The sequence below is a fragment of the Oncorhynchus mykiss genome, chromosome 12, assembly GCF_057628025.1.
Source record: "Oncorhynchus mykiss isolate SJ-2025 chromosome 12, ASM5762802v1, whole genome shotgun sequence".
NCBI classification, from domain to species: domain Eukaryota; kingdom Metazoa; phylum Chordata; class Actinopteri; order Salmoniformes; family Salmonidae; genus Oncorhynchus; species Oncorhynchus mykiss.
The window spans coordinates 12,674,239-12,695,288 of record NC_143033.1 but is presented as its reverse complement, the minus strand read 5'-3'; the positions used below and the strand labels follow the sequence as shown (position 1 = coordinate 12,695,288).

The 21,050-nt window shown below is 44.9% G+C and overlaps 1 protein-coding gene across 2 annotated transcripts in view; it reads left to right on the top strand.

The window, feature by feature from the left end:
* Positions 1 to 1,537: 1,537 nt before the first annotated feature.
* LOC110536972 (tyrosine-protein kinase JAK2) overlaps positions 1,538 to 21,050 on the top strand; it is a 73,402-nt gene continuing 53,889 nt past the window's right edge. Inside the window, exon 1 of one of the 2 annotated variants that reach the window (XM_036936927.2) lies at positions 1,538 to 1,977. In XM_036936927.2, the coding sequence (XP_036792822.2) occupies positions 1,917 to 1,977 (61 nt within the window). In that variant the 5' untranslated portion in view covers positions 1,538 to 1,916. Of the gene's footprint in view, positions 2,517 to 21,050 lie in introns of both variants that reach the window. The other variant, XM_090191757.1, reaches the window with a different exon arrangement.

Genomic DNA, 21,050 nt, shown 5'->3' with positions numbered 1-21,050 from the left:
CCCAATTTGCTACGTTTCATTGTATCATTCATCAGGAAGCACTTGTGGCTAAACTCAAAGACTGTGACTTACAGAATGTGATGCAGCAAGTGGTGGGCGTGGTGAACATTATTATTGCGAGGGCACTGAATCACCGGCAATTCTGCCAGTTGGTGGAGGAATACCAGACTTGATATTTCACAATGAGGTGAGATGGTTGTCTTGTGGGAGATATTTGGATAGATTTCTCTCTCTCCTCCCTCAATTCCGTGAATTTGTTGCAAGCAAGGGGAGAAATGAGCCAGAGCTGGATAATCCACAGTGGATATTCAAGATGGCTTTTTTAACTGACATCACCTGCCACCTGAACACTGAGTCTCCAGCTCCAAGGGAAAGCTAAAACTCTGGGGAAAAAATGCTGCATTTGGTCACAGTATTTCAAAATAAAATCACCACACTGTTCATACCTGACAGTTTCCAAAAACTTAGCGCAGTCACCACATCCAACCCAGACATACAGCAACATTTTAGCTATGATGCATTTGTGCGTGATGAGTTGGAGTTTGAGTCAAAATTCAAGGATATCATGGAGTACAAGGAGTTTTAACATCATTGAGAACCTCTTTCATGTGCCAGTGTCATCTCTGACCACAGCCATCAACGCCCCCTGTCCTGACCGTGCTGGAATAGAGAGTGAGATAGTGGAGCTGCAGGAAAATTACACATTGCAAGGTGAACTAAGGTGTTACCCATTTACTGAGTCCTGTGTCAGATACAGTGTATCCATTTCTGAAGCATTTTCACTCACCCAACTACTGAGGTAACCCTTCATATCAATCAAATCTCATTTTTAAAACCCTTTTAAAACTGTCAAAGTGCTGTACAGAAAACCAGCCTAGGTGTGGCCAGTCCTATTCTGGCTGTGACGGGTGGAGATTATAACAGTACATGGCCAAGATGTTCAAACTTTCATAGATGACCAGCAGGGTCAAATAATAACCACAGTGGTTGTAGAGGGTGCAACAGGTCAGCATTTTAGGAGTAAATGTCAGTTGGCTTTTCATTGCCGAGCATTCAGAGTTAGAGACAGCAGGTGTGGTAGAGAGAGAGAGAAGGGACAAGGTAGCACATCCGGTGTACAGGTCATGGTTCCATAGCCGCAGGCAGAACAGTTGAAACTGGAGCAGCAGCACGACCAGGTGGACTGGGGACAGCAAGGAGTCATCAGGCCAGGTAGTCCCGAGGCATGGTCCCAGGGCTCAGGTCCTCGGAGAGGGGAGGGAGAGAATTAGAGGGAGCATGTTTAAATTCACACAGGACACCGGATAAGATGGGAGAAATACTCCAGATATAACAGACTGACCCTAGCCCCCCGACAAACTATTACATGTGATGTGTGCATGTATATATTTGTGATTTGCTGTAGGTCAAATCAATTGCATGTGCTCGATATTTGCTCTCAATTGTTATTGGAAGAAAAAGTACAACAAATTAAAGATATGTGCAACCCTCTGAATGATTCTCTCAACCCAAAGTGACTCCCTTACAACAAAATAGTGAGTAACACTGCACTAGCCAGTCATTACACATACGTTTCCACTCCTCAGACTGTTCTGTAGCTACACATATCGCACCCTTCCTTCTCCCTACACAACAGTTTTCCAATGAAGTTTGCAATGACATTTCCACTTAAAATCGTCCTCTCCTCCTTTGAACAGTCGTCACGTCCGGTTCTCGTTGCACGAGCAGTTCGAGTCTTCCAATGATCAGTCTATTGCGGCATTGCCTTGTCAGTTAGTTGACTATTACATGTCACAATCGAAGTATAGGCACGTTTAACGCCTTACTGGCTTTTAATGAATGTGACACGAAGGAGCCGACATGAATGGTGAAGCACGCGGACTGTAACCTTAGCGGTCTTGATTTCTGCAAAAGTCATGTCATTCGGAACAGCGACAACCACGATATTCAAAACGGTAACTGTTGGGCAACATTCACGTAAGTAAACGCACAGCTGCTGTCAATCGCTTATCCGTTAGCTAGATAAATTAGCTGACCAGAAAACTAGTTTAGTCCTCTTCACTTGCTACAAAGAACTTGTACAGCAGGTGGTTAGCATTAGCAAGTGAGGCTGTTTTCAGTACATTTTTTATTAAGGAATTTCAAGTAATAAAAGGGGATTTTATTTTCTATTTTCTTCAGTGATTCACTGTGACACAGTCAGTCTCAGTATGAACTGCATGCAAGCACAAGTGCCGCCCACACACTTGTCAGTTTTCAACCAGACGCGCTACATCCCGATACTTCTGGGGAAACGCTTTGCGAAACTGAGAGACATTGGCTGGGTTTCCTAAAAGTATCGTTGTACTAAGATCATCCATCGAAACTAGAGACGATTTTAGTACTACGATGCTTTTGGGAAACCCAGCCCAGGGGTGTATTCATGACTGAAACCGTTTTATTACCAAACGAAGAGTCACCTCAGAGGTATAATAAGAACTGGAGAATGTTTCCAAGATGTCCAACAATTGTTTAAGGTAATCTACTCACTCAGGTTTGCATACGCGGATAAACGTACAGTCAATATGTGATGCATCCGATTTACAGTGCATTCGGAAAGTATTCATACCCCTAGATTTTTTCCACGTTGTTACGTTAACCGATTTAATACATTTTAGAATAAGGCTTTCTCCAGTCTACACACCCACATTGACAAAGCTAAAACAGTTTTACAACTTTTTGCAAATGTATAACAAAAAAAGTATCACATTTACATACGTATTCAGGTAGTTATTAAAGTCTTGGGTAGGACACTACAAGCTTGGTACACCTGTATTTGGGGAGTTTATCCCATTCTTCTCTGCAGATCATCTCAAGCTCTGTCAGGTTGGATGGGGAGCATTGCTGCACAGCTATTTTCAGGTCTCCAGAGATTTTCAATCCGGTTCAAGTCCGGGCTGTGGCTGGGCCATTCAAGGACATTGAGACTTGTCCCGAAGCCACTCCTGCATTGTCTTGGCTGTGTGCTTAGGGTCGTTGTCCTGTTAAAAGGTGAACCTTCACCCCAGTCTGAGGTGCTGAGTGCAGGTTTTCATCAAGGAACTCTGTGCTTTGTGCCGTTCATCTTTGCCTTCCTTGATCCTGAGTAGTCTCCCAGTCCCTGCTGCTGAAAAATATCCCCACAGCATGACGCTGCCAACACCATGCTTCACCGTAGGGATGCTACCAGGTTTCCTCCAGACATGATGCTTGGCATTCAGGCCAAATAGTTAAATCTTGGTATCATCAAACCAAATAATCTTGTCTCATGGTCTGAGAGTCTTTAGGTGCCTTTTGGCAAAATCCAAGTGGGCTGTTGTGCCTTTTACTGAGGAGTGGCTTCCATCTGGCCACTCTACCATAAAGGCCTGATTGGTGGAGTGCTGCAGAGATGGTTGTCCTTCTGGAAGATCCTCCCCAGAGGACGCTCTGGAGCTCTGTCAGAGTGACTATCGGGTTCTTGGTCACCTCCCTGACCATGGCCCTTCTCCCCTGATTGCTCAGTTTGGCTGGGCAGACAGCTCTAGGATGAATCTTGGTGGTTCCAAACTTCTTCCATTTAAGATTGATGGAGGCCACTGTGTTCTTGGGCTCTTTCAATGCTGCAGAAATGTCCCCAGATCTGTGCCTCGACACAATCCTGTCCCAGAGCTCTACAGAAAATTCCTTTGACCTCATGGCTTGGTTTTTGCTCTGACATGCACTGTCAACTGTGGGACCTTATATAGATGGGTATGTGCCTTTCCAAATCATGTACAATCAATTGAATTGACCACAGGTGGACTCCAATCAAGCTGTAGAATCATCTCAAGGATGATCAATGGAAACAGGATGCACCTGAGCTCAATTTCAAGTCTCATAGCAAAGGTTTTGAATACTTATTTAAATAAGGTATTTCTGTTTTTTATTTTTAAAACATTTGCAAACATTTCTAACAACCTATTTTTTGCTTTTGTCATTATCGGGTATTGTGTGTAGATTGATGAGGGAAAATGAATTATATCCATTTTTGAATAAGGTTGTAATGTGTCCTCTCTGGAGCATGACATCAAGAGCTCTGCTGGCTGACCACTGAGTAGCAACCTAGTGGTGCCAAAAGCCCTGAGCCTGGTTTCCTAAAAGCATCTTAAATATGCGCTATGCAGAACCGCCATTTACTAAAATTCTAGTAGTCTGCCTAATTTCTGATTATGACACAAAAACAAGCAATTTTAGTGTCATTGTACAATCTAAACCGCTGTGACATTTTTTCCATAACCCCAAATATTGTATTTTCAGCTGTTTAAAGCTGGTGTACAAAACTGAAGTAAAATAAATTAAACTCAAGAACAGGACGCATAGGACAGATCTACTTCTTCTAAGACTTGCGTTTAATGAGATGGACATACAGTACCAGTCAAAAGATTGAACACCTACTCATTCAAGGGTTTTTCTTTATTTTTACTATTTTCTACATTGTAGAATAATAGTGAAGACATCAAAACTATGAAATAACACATGGAATCATGTAGAAACCAAAAAAGTGTTAAAGTGCTAAACATCAGCCTTAAAATCAGTACACAGAAGTATATATTTTTAAACCTGCATATTTAGCTAAAAGAAATCCAGGTTAGCAGGCAATATTAACCAGGTGAAATTGTGTCACTTCTCTTGCGTTCATTACAAGCAGAGTCAGGGTATATGCAACAGTTTGGGCAGCTTCGCTCATTGCGAACTAATTTGCCAGAATTTTACGTAATTATGACATAACATTGAAGGTTGTGTAATGTAACAGGAATATTTAGACTTAGGGATGCCACCCGTTAGATAAAATACGGAACGGTTCACTATTTCACTGAAAGAATAAATGTTTTGTTTTCGAAATGATAGTTTCCCGATTTGACCATATTAATGACCTAAGGCTCGTATTTCTGTGTGTTATTATGTTATAATTAAGTCTGATTTGATATTTGATAGAGCAGTCTGACTGAGTGATGGTAGGCACCAGCAGGCTCGTAAGCATTCATTCAAACAGCACTTTCATGCATTTTGCCAGCAGCTCTTCGCAATGCTTCAAGCATTGAGCTGTTTATGACTTCAAGCCTATCAACTCCCGAGATTAGGCTGGTGTAACCGATGTGAAATAGCTAGCTAGTTAGCGGGTTGCGCGCTAATAGTGTTTCAAACGTCACTCGCTCTGAGACTTGGAGTAGTTGTTCCCCACGGCTTTTGTGGAGTGATGGGTAACGCTGCTTCGAGGGTGGCTGTTGTCGATGTGTTCCTGGTTTGAGCCCAGGTAGGGGCGAGGAGAGGGATGGAAGCTATACTGTTACACTGGCAATACTAAAGTGCCTATAAGAACATCCAATAGTCAAAGGTATATGAAATACAAATGGTATAGAGAGAAATAGTCCTATCATTCCTATAATAACTACAACCTAAAACTTCTTACCTTGGAATATTGAAGAGCATTTTAAAAGGAAACACCAGCTTTCATATGTTCTCATGTTCTGAGCAAGGAACTGAAACGTTAGCTTTCTTACATAGCACATATTGCACTTTTACTTTCTTCTCCAACACTTTGTTTTTGCATTATCTAAACCAAATTAAACATGTTTCATTATTTATTTCAGGCTAAATTGATTTTATTGATGTATTATATTAAGTTAAAATAAGTGTTCATTCAGTATTGTTGTAATTACAAATAAAATTAAAAATATCGTCCAATCAGTATCGGCTTTTTTGATCCTCCAATAATCGGTATCGGCGTTGAAAAATCATAATCGGTCGCCCTCTAGTTTCTATGCAGGTGCATGTTTATCAATCATTAGAAGAAGCAATTTCATAAATTCATCAACATTTATTTTTACTGCTCTAATTATGTTGGTAACCAGTTTCTAATAACAACAAGCCACCTCGGGGGTTTGTGATTAATGGCCAATATACCACAGTTAAGGGCTGTTAAGCCCTTTTATTTAGCTATCTGTACGCTACTCTGACATTTTTGCCTCGACATAGCCTATTTTCTGATGTTTAACGTGCACAATGATGTGCCAAATCTTGATTTAATACATTGTTATAGGGTAAATATTAGAATAAGCCGCCTCAATATTTGTAGCCATACGTGATATCTCTCTAGGAGCTGATCCGTACGTCATTATTGTGCAATTATTGTGGAATAATTCTAATGTTAAGGTAAGATTGGAAAGGGAGAATGCTGATCTGAAAGCAGTGCTTCCTTTCTTTCGATCATATCAATCGCTAGGTGCCTCAACAATGCACCTAGCAACATTGTTGAGGCACCTGTTGTCTACGTGGTATTTTGGGAAGCGCATGTTACATCTTTGGCCGTTGTAGGAAAGATGCATCGTTAAAACACTCGTAAGCCTAAGTTCCATTGCTATTGGAAAACTTCCCTAGTCTGCCCTAGAAAGCTGATGTAAATTACGATTGCCAGAACGGCCCAAGACATTTTTGGCCCCTTGAAGTATCTATAAAAAAAATATATATATATATATATTTTGGCCTTACCGCTATTAGCCCATACAAACGCTTTGAATAACAGATAAACTACAGAGAGTCCCCAAAAAGATCTAAAGGAAGTTTGTTCTGAAGTGTCTGTCCTATATCTAAGAGATATAACACAGATCAGGAATCCATTTTTTTGGGACATGTAATTCAACCTGTTATTTTTGTCACTTAACAGTCTCCATTTACAGTACCAGTCAAAAGTTTGGACACATCTACTCATTCCAGGGTTTTTCTCTATTTTTACTATTTTCTACATTGTAGAATAATAGTGAAGACATAAGAACTATGAAATAACACATATGGAATCATGTAGTAACCAAAACAAGTGTTAAACAAATCAAAATATATTTTATATTACAGATTCTTCAAAGTAGCCACCCTTTGGCTTGATGACAGCTTTGCACACTCTTGGCATTCTCTCAACTAGCTTCATGAGGTAGTCCCCTAGAATGCATTTCAATTAACAGGTGTGCATTGTTAAAAGTTCATTTGTGGAATTTCTTTCCTTAATGCGTTTGAGCCAATCAGTTGTTGTGACAAGGTAGAGGTGGTTTACAGACGATTGCCCTATTTGGTAAAAGACCAAGTCCATATTATGGCCAGAACAGCTCAAATAAGCAGAGAAAAACGACAGTCCATTACTTTAAGATATGAAGGTCAGTCAATCCGGAAAATGTCAAGAACTTTGAAAGTTTCTTCAAGGGCAGTTGCAAAAACCATCAAGCGCTATGATGAAACTGGATCTCATGAGGACTGCCACAGGAAAGGAAGACCCAGAGTTACCTCTGCTGCAGAGGATAAGTTCATTAGAGTTACCAGCCTCAGAAATTGCAGCCCAAATAAATGCTTCAGAGTTCAAATAACAGGCACATCTCAACATCAACTGTTCAGAGGAGACTGCGTGAATCAGGCCTTCATGGTCGAATTGCTGCAAAGAAACCACTACTAAAGGACACCAAGAAACACGAGCAATGGACATTAGACCAGTGGAAATGTGTTCTTTGGTCTGATTTTTGGTTCCAACCGCCGTGGTGTGAGTGAACGGATGATTTCCACGTGTGGTTCCCACCGTGAAGGGAGGAGGAGGTGTGGGGGTGCTTTGCTGGTGACACTGTCTGTGAATTATTTAGAATTCAAGGCACACTTAACCAGCATAGCTACCACAGCATGCTGCAGCGAAACGCCATCCCATCTGGTTTGGGCTTAGTCCCACTATCATTTGTTTTTCAACAAGACAATGACCCAACCCCCCTCCAGGCTGTGTAAGAGCTATTTGACCTAGAAGGAGAGTGATGGAGTGCTGCATCAGGTGACCTGGCCTCCACAATCACCTGACCTCAACCCAATTGAGATGGTTTGGGATGAGTTGGTTTGCAGAATGAGGTAAAAAAAAATAAAAAAAAAACAGCCAACAAGTGTTAAGCATATGTGGGAACTCCAAGACTATTGGAAAAGTATTCCAGGTGAGGCTGGTTGAGAGAATGCCAAGAGTGTGCAAGCTGTCATCAAGGCAAACAGTGGCTACTTTCAATAATATCAAATATAAAAACTGTGTAACACTTTTTTTAGTTACTACATGATTCCATATGTGTTATTTCATAGTTTTGATGCCTTCACCACTAGCCAAATTGTATCTATGATCGTATGTGATGCATTTATTTTATTTTATATGTTCTATTTGTATCTGTAAATTAAAAAAATGATATCAAGCCACACCTGGCCATGATTACAGACACCTGTGTATCCTTTGACACTATATAAACTAGTGGCCCGCAGTGTTTGTCATTGTACCCTGATGAAGACAGCTTGTTTGTCGAAACGTTGGTTATTAGGTAATTAAATTATTGCATCTGAGCTCCTAAAGTGTGTGGCTCTCCTTTTCTTTTTCAGGTGTTTTACTCCGCTAGCCAGCACCTCGCCTAAACAGGTGTTTTACTCCGCTAGCCAGCACTTCGCCTAAACAGGTGTTTTACTCCGCTAGCCAGCACCTCGCCTAAACAGGTGTTTTACTCCGCTAGCCAGCACCTCTCCTAAACAGGTGTTTTACTCCGCTAGCCAGCACCTCGCCTAAACAGGTGTTTTACTCCGCTAGCCAGCACCTCGCCTAAACAGGTGTTTTACTCCGCTAGCCAGCACCTCACCTAAACAGGTGTTCTACTCCGCTAGCCAGCACCTCGCCTAAACAGGTGTTTTACTCCGCTAGCCAGCACCTCACCTAAACAGGTGTTTTACTCCGCTAGCCAGCACCTCACCTAAACAGGTGTTTTACTCCGCTAGCCAGCACCTCGCCTAAACAGGTGTTTTACTCCGCTAGCCAGCACCTCACCTAAACAGGTGTTTTACTCCGTTAGCCAGCACCTCGCCTAAACAGGTGTTTTACTCCGCTAGCCAGCACCTCGCCTAAACAGGTGTTTTACTCCGCTAGCCAGCACCTCGCCTAAACAGGTGTTTTACTCCGCTAGCCAGCACCTCGCCTAAACAGGTGTTTTACTCCGCTAGCCAGCACCTCGCCTAAACAGGTGTTTTACTCCGCTAGCCAGCACCTCGCCTAAACAGGTGTTTTACTCCGCTAGCCAGCACCTCTCCTAAACAGGTGTTTTACTCCGCTAGCCAGCACCTCACCTAAACAGGTGTTTTACTCCGCTAGCCAGCACCTCACCTAAACAGGTGTTTTACTCCGCTAGCCAGCACCTCACCTAAACAGGTGTTTTACTCCGCTAGCCAGCACCTCGCCTAAACAGGTGTTCTACTCCGCTAGCCAGCACCTCTCCTAAACAGGTGTTTTACTCCGCTAGCCAGCACCTCACCTAAACAGGTGTTTTACTCCGCTAGCCAGCACCTCGCCTAAACAGGTGTTTTACTCCGCTAGCCAGCACCTCACCTAAACAGGTGTTTTACTCCGCTAGCCAGCACCTCGCCTAAACAGGTGTTTTACTCCGCTAGCCAGCACCTCACCTAAACAGGTGTTTTACTCCGCTAGCCAGCACCTCGCCTAAACAGGTGTTCTACTCCGCTAGCCAGCACCTCACCTAAACAGGTGTTTTACTCCGCTAGCCAGCACCTCGCCTAAACAGGTGTTTTACTCCGCTAGCCAGCACCTCACCTAAACAGGTGTTTTACTCCGCTAGCCAGCACCTCGCCTAAACAGGTGTTTTACTCCGCTAGCCAGCACCTCACCTAAACAGGTGTTTTACTCCGCTAGCCAGCACCTCGCCTAAACAGGTGTTCTACTCCGCTAGCCAGCACCTCGCCTAAACAGGTGTTCTACTCCGCTAGCCAGCACCTCGCCTAAACAGGTGTTCTACTCCGCTAGCCAGCACCTCGCCTAAACAGGTGTTCTACTCCGCTAGCCAGCACCTCGCCTAAACAGGTGTTCTACTCCGCTAGCCAGCACCTCGCCTAAACAGGTGTTCTACTCCGCTAGCCAGCACCTCGCCTAAACAGGTGTTCTACTCCGCTAGCCAGCACCTCGCCTAAACAGGTGTTCTACTCCGCTAGCCAGCACCTCGCCTAAACAGGTGTTCTACTCCGCTAGCCAGCACCTCGCCTAAACAGGTGTTCTACTCCGCTAGCCAGCACCTCGCCTAAACAGGTGTTCTACTCCGCTAGCCAGCACCTCGCCTAAACAGGTGTTCTACTCCGCTAGCCAGCACCTCGCCTAAACAGGTGTTCTACTCCGCTAGCCAGCACCTCGCCTAAACAGGTGTTCTACTCCGCTAGCCAGCACCTCGCCTAAACAGGTGTTCTACTCCGCTAGCCAGCACCTCGCCTAAACAGGTGTTCTACTCCGCTAGCCAGCACCTCGCCTAAACAGGTGTTCTACTCCGCTAGCCAGCACCTCGCCTAAACAGGTGTTTTACTCCGCTAGCCAGCACCTCGCCTAAACAGGTGTTTTACTCCGCTAGCCAGCACCTCGCCTAAACAGGTGTTTTACTCCGCTAGCCAGCACCTCGCCTAAACAGGTGTTTTACTCCGCTAGCCAGCACCTCGCCTAAACAGGTGTTTTACTCCGCTAGCCAGCACCTCGCCTAAACAGGTGTTTTACTCCGCTAGCCAGCACCTCACCTAAACAGGTGTTTTACTCCGCTAGCCAGCACCTCACCTAAACAGGTGTTTTACTCCGCTAGCCAGCACCTCACCTAAACAGGTGTTTTACTCCGCTAGCCAGCACCTCACCTAAACAGGTGTTTTACTCCGCTAGCCAGCACCTCACCTAAACAGGTGTTTTACTCCGCTAGCCAGCACCTCACCTAAACAGGTGTTTTACTCCGCTAGCCAGCACCTCACCTAAACAGGTGTTTTACTCCGTTAGCCAGCACCTCACCTAAACAGGTGTTTTACTCCGCTAGCCAGCACCTCACCTAAACAGGTGTTCTACTCCGCTAGCCAGCACCTCGCCTAAACAGGTGTTTTACTCCGCTAGCCAGCACCTCGCCTAAACAGGTGTTTTACTCCGCTAGCCAGCACCTCTCCTAAACAGGTGTTTTACTCCGCTAGCCAGCACCTCTCCTAAACACGTGTTTTACTCCGCTAGCCAGCACCTCTCCTAAACAGGTGTTTTACTCCGCTAGCCAGCACCTCGCCTAAACAGGTGTTTTACTCCGCTAGCCAGCACCTCTCCTAAACAGGTGTTTTACTCCGCTAGCCAGCACCTCGCCTAAACAGGTGTTTTACTCCGCTAGCCAGCACCTCACCTAAACAGGTGTTCTACTCCGCTAGCCAGCACCTCTCCTAAACAGGTGTTTTACTCCGCTAGCCAGCACCTCGCCTAAACAGGTGTTTTACTCCGCTAGCCAGCACCTCGCCTAAACAGGTGTTCTACTCCACTAGCCAGCACCTCGCCTAAACAGGTGTTTTACTCCGCTAGCCAGCACCTCGCCTAAACAGGTGTTTCTTTCGCCTCCAGATGCACCTGTGTAATGATCGTGCTTTTTTTATCAGCTTCATTATATGCCACACCAGTCAGGTGGATGGATTATCTTGGCAAAGGAGAAATGCTCACTAGCATGGATGTAAAAAAAAAAAAAATGTTTACAACATTTGAGAGAAATAAGCTCTTTGTGTGAATGGGGAAAATTCGGTCATCTTTTATTTCAGCTCATGAAACACGGGACCAACACTTTATCTGTTGCCTTTATATTTTTGTTCAGTATATTTGCAGCTTTCAGTTTCTATGTAAGTATGATGATCAAGTGTTCACTCATTGGTCACTTCTCCCCTATACAGCACACAATACAACTAGTTGAGTGCCAGCCCTTCGTTTCTCTCACAGGACGTCTGATTGGCTTTGTTGGCTTGCGTCAGCCAGTATAGAGGACCCACAGTATTTGTTGGACAAATCAAACTGGCTTAGCTGTGAGAGGATTATTCCAGGTAGCAGACCTGACAACCACAGGTCAACTCTGAGCTGCTGCCTCTCTTGCATGGCAGAAGTAGCCTAATCAGTACAAGTCTCAAAGCCCCTTATCCCACGTCCCTTGCCTGAAAACTAGCATGCTGTCAATGTTCCTCTGCCATTATGCAGCATTATGGGGCTTCCCCTCACCTTCCCCCTATAGCTTCCTGTGTATAGTATAGTGCCCACAAATTCAAATCTTGACCTCCAAGCCATTTCCACTGTTCTTTTTCAGTCTCCCCCTCTTCTCATGGACTGCTGGGTTCAATTCATTATCAGGTAGAAGAGAACCAGCAGTAGTCTGGACGTCGTAGGGTAAGATCTGAATACTCCTGGCTGGTATGGTAGCTATACCCAGCCACCCCTCAACCTAACCATGGAACATTCTGTCAATGTTTCTCTGCCATAATGCCTTGTGATTGACCTGATTGTGGAGTTGGTAGGGGGCCTTGCTAGTTGCTACCACCTCACCCCTACTGCAGCCTGTGAAGAAGGGTGTTTGAGCTGCTTCCTCGTTGTCGTGCGCTGCCTGTCATCTTTACAACATCCTGCTCATGAATTCCGTGTCCAGTGGTAGAACTCTTGTGTGAATATGTCTCGGATGCAGTGCATGAGGCTCCTTTTGACATTAGGTCGGTGACAGGGCCGAGGACGGGAACAGTTGTAAGAGTTGTAGACCCATTAGAGTAGATATAGCAAGCCATGTGACATCAAGGCAGGGCAGCCTACAGGACATAGTCTGGCTGCAGTGATAGTGGTTGACCCCAGTTTCCCCCAAAGCCCTGATAAGCCTGGAACAAGTAGGCTAACTCTCTCTGCCTGTGGGCCGATAACAGCAAAACACCATTGACAAACTAGGTTGTGTGTGTGTGTGTGATCTAAACAAGTGAGGGGGGTGGTGGTTTAGACGATTTTTCAGGGAGAACCCCATGCAGCATGTTTTTATTGTTTCACCAAAACATAGACTGTGGAAGGAACACTGAGCTAGCCTAATTGACATGGAGACTGTGGAAGGACCACTGAGCTAGCCTAATTGACATGGAGACTGTGGAAGGACCACTGAGCTAGCCTGATTTACATGGAGACTGTGGAAGGAACACTGAGCTAGCCTAATTGACATGGAGACTGTGGAAGGAACACTGAGCTAGCCTAATTGACATGGAGACTGTGGAAGGACCACTGAGCTAGCCTAATTGACATGGAGACTGTGGAAGGACCACTGAGCTAGCCTGATTTACATGGAGACTGTGGAAGGACCACTGAGCTAGCCTGATTTACATGGAGACTGTGGAAGGACCACTGAGCTAGCCTAATTGACATGGAGACTGTGGAAGGACCACTGAGCTAGCCTAATTGACATGGAGACTGTGGAAGGACCACTGAGCTAGCCTAATTGACATGGAGACTTTGGAAGGACCACTGAGCTAGCCTAATTGACATGGAGACTGTGGAAGGAACACTGAGCTAGCCTAATTGACATTGGCATGGAGACTGCGGAAGGAACACTGAGCTAGCCTAATTGACATGGAGACTGTGGAAGGACCACTGAGCTAGCCTGATTTACATGGAGACTGTGGAAGGAACACTGAGCTAGCCTAATTGGCATGGAGACTGTGGAAGGACCACTGAGCTAGCCTAATTGACATGGAGACTGTGGAAGGACCACTGAGCTAGCCTAATTGACATGGAGACTGTGGAAGGACCACTGAGCTAGCCTAATTGACATGGAGACTTTGGAAGGACCACTGAGCTAGCCTAATTGACATGGAGACTGTGGAAGGAACACTGAGCTAGCCTAATTGACATTGGCATGGAGACTGCGGAAGGAACACTGAGCTAGCCTAATTGACATGGAGACTGTGGAAGGACCACTGAGCTAGCCTGATTTACATGGAGACTGTGGAAGGAACACTGAGCTAGCCTAATTGGCATGGAGACTGTGGAAGGACCACTGAGCTAGCCTAATTGACATGGAGACTGTGGAAGGACCACTGAGCTAGCCTAATTGACATGGAGACTGTGGAAGGACCACTGAGCTAGCCTAATTGACATGGAGACTGTGGAAGGACCACTGAGCTAGCCTAATTGACATGGAGACTGTGGAAGGAACACTGAGCTAGCCTAATTGACATTGGCATGGAGACTGCGGAAGGAACACTGAGCTAGCCTAATTGACATGGAGACTGTGGAAGGAACACTGAGCTAGCCTAATTGACATGGAGACTGTGGAAGGAACACTGAGCTAGCCTAATTGACATGGAGACTGTGGAAGGAACAGTGGGCTAGCCTAACTGGCATGGAGACTGGAAGGAACACTGAGCTAGCCTAATTGGCATGGAGACTGTGGAAGGAACACTGAGCTAGCCTAAATGACATTGGCATGGAGACTGTGGAAGGAACACTGAGCTAGCCTAATTGACATTGGCATGGCTGTGCCCCAATGTCACCCTATTCCCAATAAGGCTCTTGTCAAAAAATAGTGCGCTATATAGGGAATAGAGTGCCATTTGGGAGACACCCTTTGATTAACTCCACCCACCTTTAGGAGTTCAAACAGCTGTAGAAATATAGATTTTAGACTAGCTCAGTTGATGACGTATGAGACTGAACAACAGCCGTGTGAAGTGGCGTCAGTTCACTTTTCAATTTTGCTTAACATAGAGGAAGGACATGTTCAGCTCTTTCTGGGCTACTGTCTACGTGACGGAAGCTGTGCATTCTGGACCTTTTTTAAAGAGGGACGCAGGAGTTCTAATAGAGGAAGTGTCAAAGTGCTGCGTAAATAGTCACACTAAGGTTAAGGCAGTATATTTACATGCCAACCTACTTATGTTCATGTTTTTTCTCCTGCCTTCGTCGTCTGCAGGGACACCACAGTGCAGAAGTGAAGCACAATAACAAGCTGTGGTGTGACGCAGAGGTCCTGAAACATGTTTATGTGGACCTTGTTTAGCCTGTGTGGTTTGCACCTTTATGGTTATGAAACATAATGTCAGCAAGCATAATAGCAGTAAGCATAATGGCAGCAAGCACCCGAGTGCAATGAGTTTCATTTGATTTATTTAGCCAGCATAGTCCACTCAGTAACAATTGCCACTGTTTTCCAGGGAGTCCTGGGTTCCAATGAAAACATACAGATCATATAAAATGTGTATAGATATAAACACAGCATACCCCGTAAGTAACTACAGCTAAAAAAACACAGAACCTTCCCAGGAGCACACAGAACCTACCCCAGGAGCACACAGAACCTACCCCAGGAGCACACAGAACCTACCCCAGGAGCACACAGAACCCACCCCAGGAGCACACAGAACCCACCCCAGGAGCACACAGAACCCACCCCAGGAGCACACAGAACCCACCCCAGGAGCACACAGAACCTACCCCAGGAGCACACAGAACCTACCCCAGGAGCACACAGAACCTACCCCAGGAGCACACAGAACCCACCCCAGGAGCACACGGAACCCACCCCAGGAGCACACGGAACCCACCCCAGGAGCACACGGAACCCACCCCAGGAGCACACAGAACCCACCCCAGGAGCACACGGAACCTACCCAGGAGCATATAGTCATCATCTTTACAGAAGAAGTCAGTGTAGCCTAGTTTCGCTGCAGCAATTAAAAGATGTATCACTAGCCTTAATTTGTCAAAGTTGCATATCATGGAAATCCTTGAAGACTTTCTGAAATACAGTGGGGCAAAAAAATTACAGGCCTCATCTTTTTAAGTGGGAGAACTTGCACAAATGGTGGCTGACTAAATAATTTTTTGCTCCACTGTATATATATTTTATAGGAGTGCCAATAGCTGGGTTGGAGGCAAGGGAGCCTAGCTTCTTATGGCAACGCTAACATGAAGTTAGGTTTACACTACACTGGGCTGCAATAGCACTGCCAAATTTCCCAAGTTGCCTACCTCTCTGTGTGCTGAGATATATATTTTTTTGACCCATGATACGGCATGTGTTGACAGCAGTAAATCCATTTAGGTCTACTTTTTCAAACCATATGACATCAACTCATGTATAGGATGTGTACCCTTGGACTTTGTGTCAGTGCACACACAGGTAGCAAGGTAGACTGAATGTGTACTGTAGGCTTACAGCATGCTAAGATCAAATATGAGCCGATCATTTTCTGGTTGCATAGCCTATATCATTCATACATTCGTCCTATACATGAATTGCACACAGTCTGAGTTAGATCAGCGTTTCAGATAAGCGTCTATATCGGTTCATTAATACTTACAGTTTATTTCAGGTAATTTCATTCCGGACCAGTCACATGATTAATCTGGCCACACAACGGAACACCAATACAGGCCACACAACGGAACACCAATACAGGCTGAAGTTTTGTGGGAAAGTTTGAGAATCTAAGTTTTGTGTCTATAGGGCTAGGTCTTCTTTGAGAAAGACAATTGAGCTACAATATTTGATTCCAGGGGTCGTGTATCAAGCGTCTCAGAGTAGGAGTGCTGATCTAGGATGCTTCATGTAGGAGGCCCTTTTTTTAATGTCTTGGGTCACGTACTGTAAGAGGTTTGGCAGCAATGTTTGTGATATGTGTGATAATGTCTCTTATGGGCGATTCCCATGGTAATAGTGACCCTGAGACTCTTTTTTTTCAGATAGTGACGATTTGCTTTGTTTGTGCCATTCGGTTATCAAACTTTGCATCTGCACTGTTCTTCAAGTAAATGTGTTCTGGTAAAATGTTCTGTGAAAATTGTACAAAAGTAGTCCTTGTGCATGGAGTTGTATGGTTTGTTTAACTTTGCTATCATTGGTATTTGTTTGACATACATTTTAAAGTGAAAAATCAGAGTCTTGGTGTTTCTCAAAATGCATACTACTGTGCTCCGAGCACACACATTGGAGCACAGGAGGGTCGGAGGATGAGTCCAAATCAAAGAATGCGAAACGGAGCACGGAGGGACACTTCTCTGATGCGTAATCCTTTTGTACATGTTTTGAAGAATGCATAGTTGCAAGCTTCAATGGAAATCAATGGCAGACATTATTTGAGCTGAAGCGAGAGAAAATAAACTGACTTCGGAATGAAATATTGCCCATTCACATAACATATTTTGCCTGACTACTATATTTTATCTTGATACGTTAACAAATACGTACTGTGTTAATTTTGGCAGGTTTACCTGTCTACAGTGACTGTATTGTGTATGTATTGTGACGATCGCAAGCCCATAGTAACTCAATTGGGCGAACTGGCTAGCTACTATTGTTAGCTAGCGTGATGTCCACAAGGAATTGTTAGCTAGCTAGATGTCCACAAGGAATTGGTAGCTAGCTAGATGTCCACAAGGAATTGGTAGCTAGCTAGATGTCCACAAGGAATTGGTAGCTAGCTAGATGTCCACAAGGAATTGGTAGCTAGCTAGATGTCCACAAGGAATTGGTAGCTAGCTAGATGTCCACAAGGAATTGGTAGCTAGCTAGCTACGCACAAATAATTTACATCTACCTTGTTAAACATTTAGTTTGAGGTCATTTCTGCCTGTTTAAACTATCTGGTTAGCTAGATTATTACGATTCACATATAGCTAGTTGATTATTATGAAGTAAAACATTTGCTTTGCGTATATCTTGTTTGATCTCTATTGTTGTCATTGTCCTGACTGGAAGAAGGTTCAGAAAAGGGGAAGGTGCAGTGTGAGGTAATATAGTAGGGGGAGTGCTGCTCAGTGTGAGGTAATATAGTAGGGGGAGTGCTGCTCAGTGTGAGGTAATATAGTAGGGGGAGTGCTGCTCAGTGTGAGGTAATACAGTAGGGGCAGTGCTGCTCAGTGTGAGGTAATATAGTAGGGGGAGTGCTGCTCAGTGTGAGGTAATATAGTAGGGGGAGTGCTGCTCAGTGTGAGGTAATATAGTAGGGGGAGTGCTGCTCAGTGTGAGGTAATATAGTAGGGGGAGTGCTGCTCAGTGTGAGGTAATATAGTAGGGGGAGTGCTGCTCAGTGTGAGGTAATATAGTAGGGGGAGTGCTGCTCAGCGTGAGGTAATGTAGTAGGGGGAGTGCTGCTCAGCGTGAGGTAATGTAGTAGGGGGAGTGCTGCTCAGTGTGAGGTAATACAGTAGGGGGAGTGCTGCTCAGTGTGAGGTAATATAGTAGGGGGAGTGCTGCTCAGCGTGAGGTAATATAGTAGGGGGAGTGCTGCTCAGCGTAAGGTAATACAGTAGGGGGAGTGCTGCTCAGTGTGAGGTAATACAGTAGGGGGAGTGCTGCTCAGCGTGAGGTAATATAGTAGGGGGAGTGCTGCTCAGTGTAAGGTAATATAGTAGGGGGAGTGCTGCTCAGTGTAAGGTGATACAGTAGGGGGAGTGTTGCTCAGTGCGAGGTAATACAGTAGGGGTAGTGCTGCTCAGCGTGAGGTAATACAGTAGGGGGAGTGCTGCTCAGTGTGAGGTAATATAGTAGGGGGAGTGCTGCTCAGTGTGAGGTAATACAGTTGGGGGAGTGCTGCTCAGTGTGAGGTAATACAGTAGGGGGAGTGCTGCTCAGTGTGAGGTAATATAGTAGGGGGAGTGCTGCTCAGTGTGAGGTAATACAGTTGGGGGAGTGCTGCTCAGTGTGAGGTAATACAGTAGGGGGAGTGCTGCTCAGTGTGAGGTAATACAGTAGGGGGAGTGCTGCTCAGTGTGAGGTAATACAGTAGGGGGAGTGCTGCTCAGCGTGAGGTGATACAGTAGGGGGAGTGCTGCTCAGCGTGAGGTGATACAGTAGGGGGAGTGCTGCTCAGTGTGAGGTGATACAGTAGGGGGAGTGCTGCTCAGTGTGAGGTGATACAGTATGGGAGTGCTGCTCAGTGTCAGGTGATACAGTAGGGGGAGTGCTGCTCAGTGTGAGGTGATACAGTATGGGAGTGCTGCTCAGTGTCAGGTGATACAGTAGGGGGAGTGCTGCTCAGCGTGAGGTGATACAGTAGGGGGAGTGCTGCTCAGTGTGAGGTGATACAGTATGGGAGTGCTGCTCAGTGTCAGGTGATACAGTAGGGGGAGTGCTGCTCAGCGTGAGGTAATACAGTAGGGGGAGTGCTGCTCAGTGTGAGGTGATACAGTATGGGAGTGCTGCTCAGTGTCAGGTGATACAGTAGGGGGAGTGCTGCTCAGCGTGAGGTAATACAGTAGGGGGAGTGTTTATCAAATAGAATGTTTTATATGCTCTCCACACTCTCGTCCCTGCAAGAACGTAATTAAGAGAAAGTCGTCAGAGAATGCACTCTGAGCATAAGACTGTGAAGCACGCTCGGTGTCGATCTGTTAATGTGGAATTGCCCTTGTATAACTTACTGTATTTATTTAAGTACAACATATACTGTATGTATACTCACCTTTGTTCCCATGTCATACCTAGTTACGATGGGGGTAGACATCTATCTGATATGTAAAGATAGCAATTTGCACATTTCTTTACTGTTGCAGTGACCAGTTAGAATGTTTCACATGGTGGAACAAAGATTATACAAATAAGACCCTGTAATTACACCAACAGTTATGATATCCATAATGTATAATAAGCATACTTTTATAATAAGATGTTTTGATAAACAGTGATACAAAAGCAATCCAAGAGAGAGAGGAGATGAGGCAGAGTATATGATCCACCAACTATATCAGAGCGACGATGCAAGCCTACCGTTTGACATGATTATACTGTCCCTCTGGTGCTGTTACTCATGCTATTTCCCAGTACTTTTCTATCCTTCAGCTTTAGGCTGACAACAGTTTACCTATGAATCATCAGGTTTCAATCTGAGGTAAGTGGTGGTTGCTGACTCAGCAAAGCTAAGCAGCATCAATCTGAGGTAGGTGGTGGACGTTGACTCAACAAAGCAGCATCCATCTTGCTACCTGCAGATAATTGTTTGATTCACTACATAGCATCTAGAAGTCATCGAGCAAATTCCAATGAGATGCCACTACAATAAATCAATAAAGAATGCAAACAGTACACCCTAATTAGGCTACATTTTAGTTTCTGGAACATTCCCTGGACTGTTTTTATTTTGTATTTATTCAGATCTCTATCCCCGCCTTAGGCTGTTTGCTCTTGCTCATGTCGATGGTGTAGGATAGACATAAAGTGCTTCCCTGACTGGCTATTTATCACAGATTAGGCATAATTCCAGATGTCTGCTGATGCTAAATGAACTTGTCAGGCCATCCCAGCAGTACTGTCTGAGCTCTGCCAGTCGAGGGCCTGTATGAATCCCAGCTAGCCACCCTCAAATCAGGCCTGTCGCTGAACAAAGACTCCAGAACAAGACCCTTAGCTCCAGACATATTTTTTTTTGCCATCCCAAGAGTAGCACTGTCAGCTTAGATATGATTACTGTACCCTCCCCTGCATTTTTTATTTAACTATGCAAGTCAGTTAAGAACCAATTCTTATTTTCAATGACGGCCTAGGAACAGTTAACTGCCTTGTTCAGGGGCAGAACGACAGATTTGTACCTTGTCAGCTCGGGGGTTTGAACTTGCAACCTTCCGGTTACTAGTCCAACTCTCTAACCACTAGGCTACCCTGCCCTTTAACCCATTAATTGTAGCAGAAAGACGAATGGACTCTTTCTGGTTTTGATTGGCCTTATGTGGTATAGACGCCCGCCTATACCACAGACGCCTATACCACAGACGGACACATTTTTACTGGAATGTTGGTATGATGACTTGTTCCTCAAACATGCTAGTATTTTAACCCCCCCGCTCATTTACACTGCTGATACTCTGTTGTTATCATCTATACATAGTCACTAATAACTCTACCTCCACTCTATACCTCAACTAACCGGTGCCCCCCGCACATTGACTCTGTTACCAGTACCCCCCTGTATATAGTCTCCACATTGACTCTGTACCGGTACCCTCTGTATATAGTCTCCACATTGACTCTGTACCGGTACCCCCCTGTATATAGCCTCCACATTGACTCTGTTACCAGTACCCCCCTGTATATAGTCTCCACATTGACTCTGTACCGGTACCCCCCTGTATATAGCCTCCACATTGACTCTGTACCGGTATCCCCCTGTATATAGTCTCCACATTGACTCTGTACCAGTACCCCCTGTATATAGCCTCCACATTGACTCTGTACCGG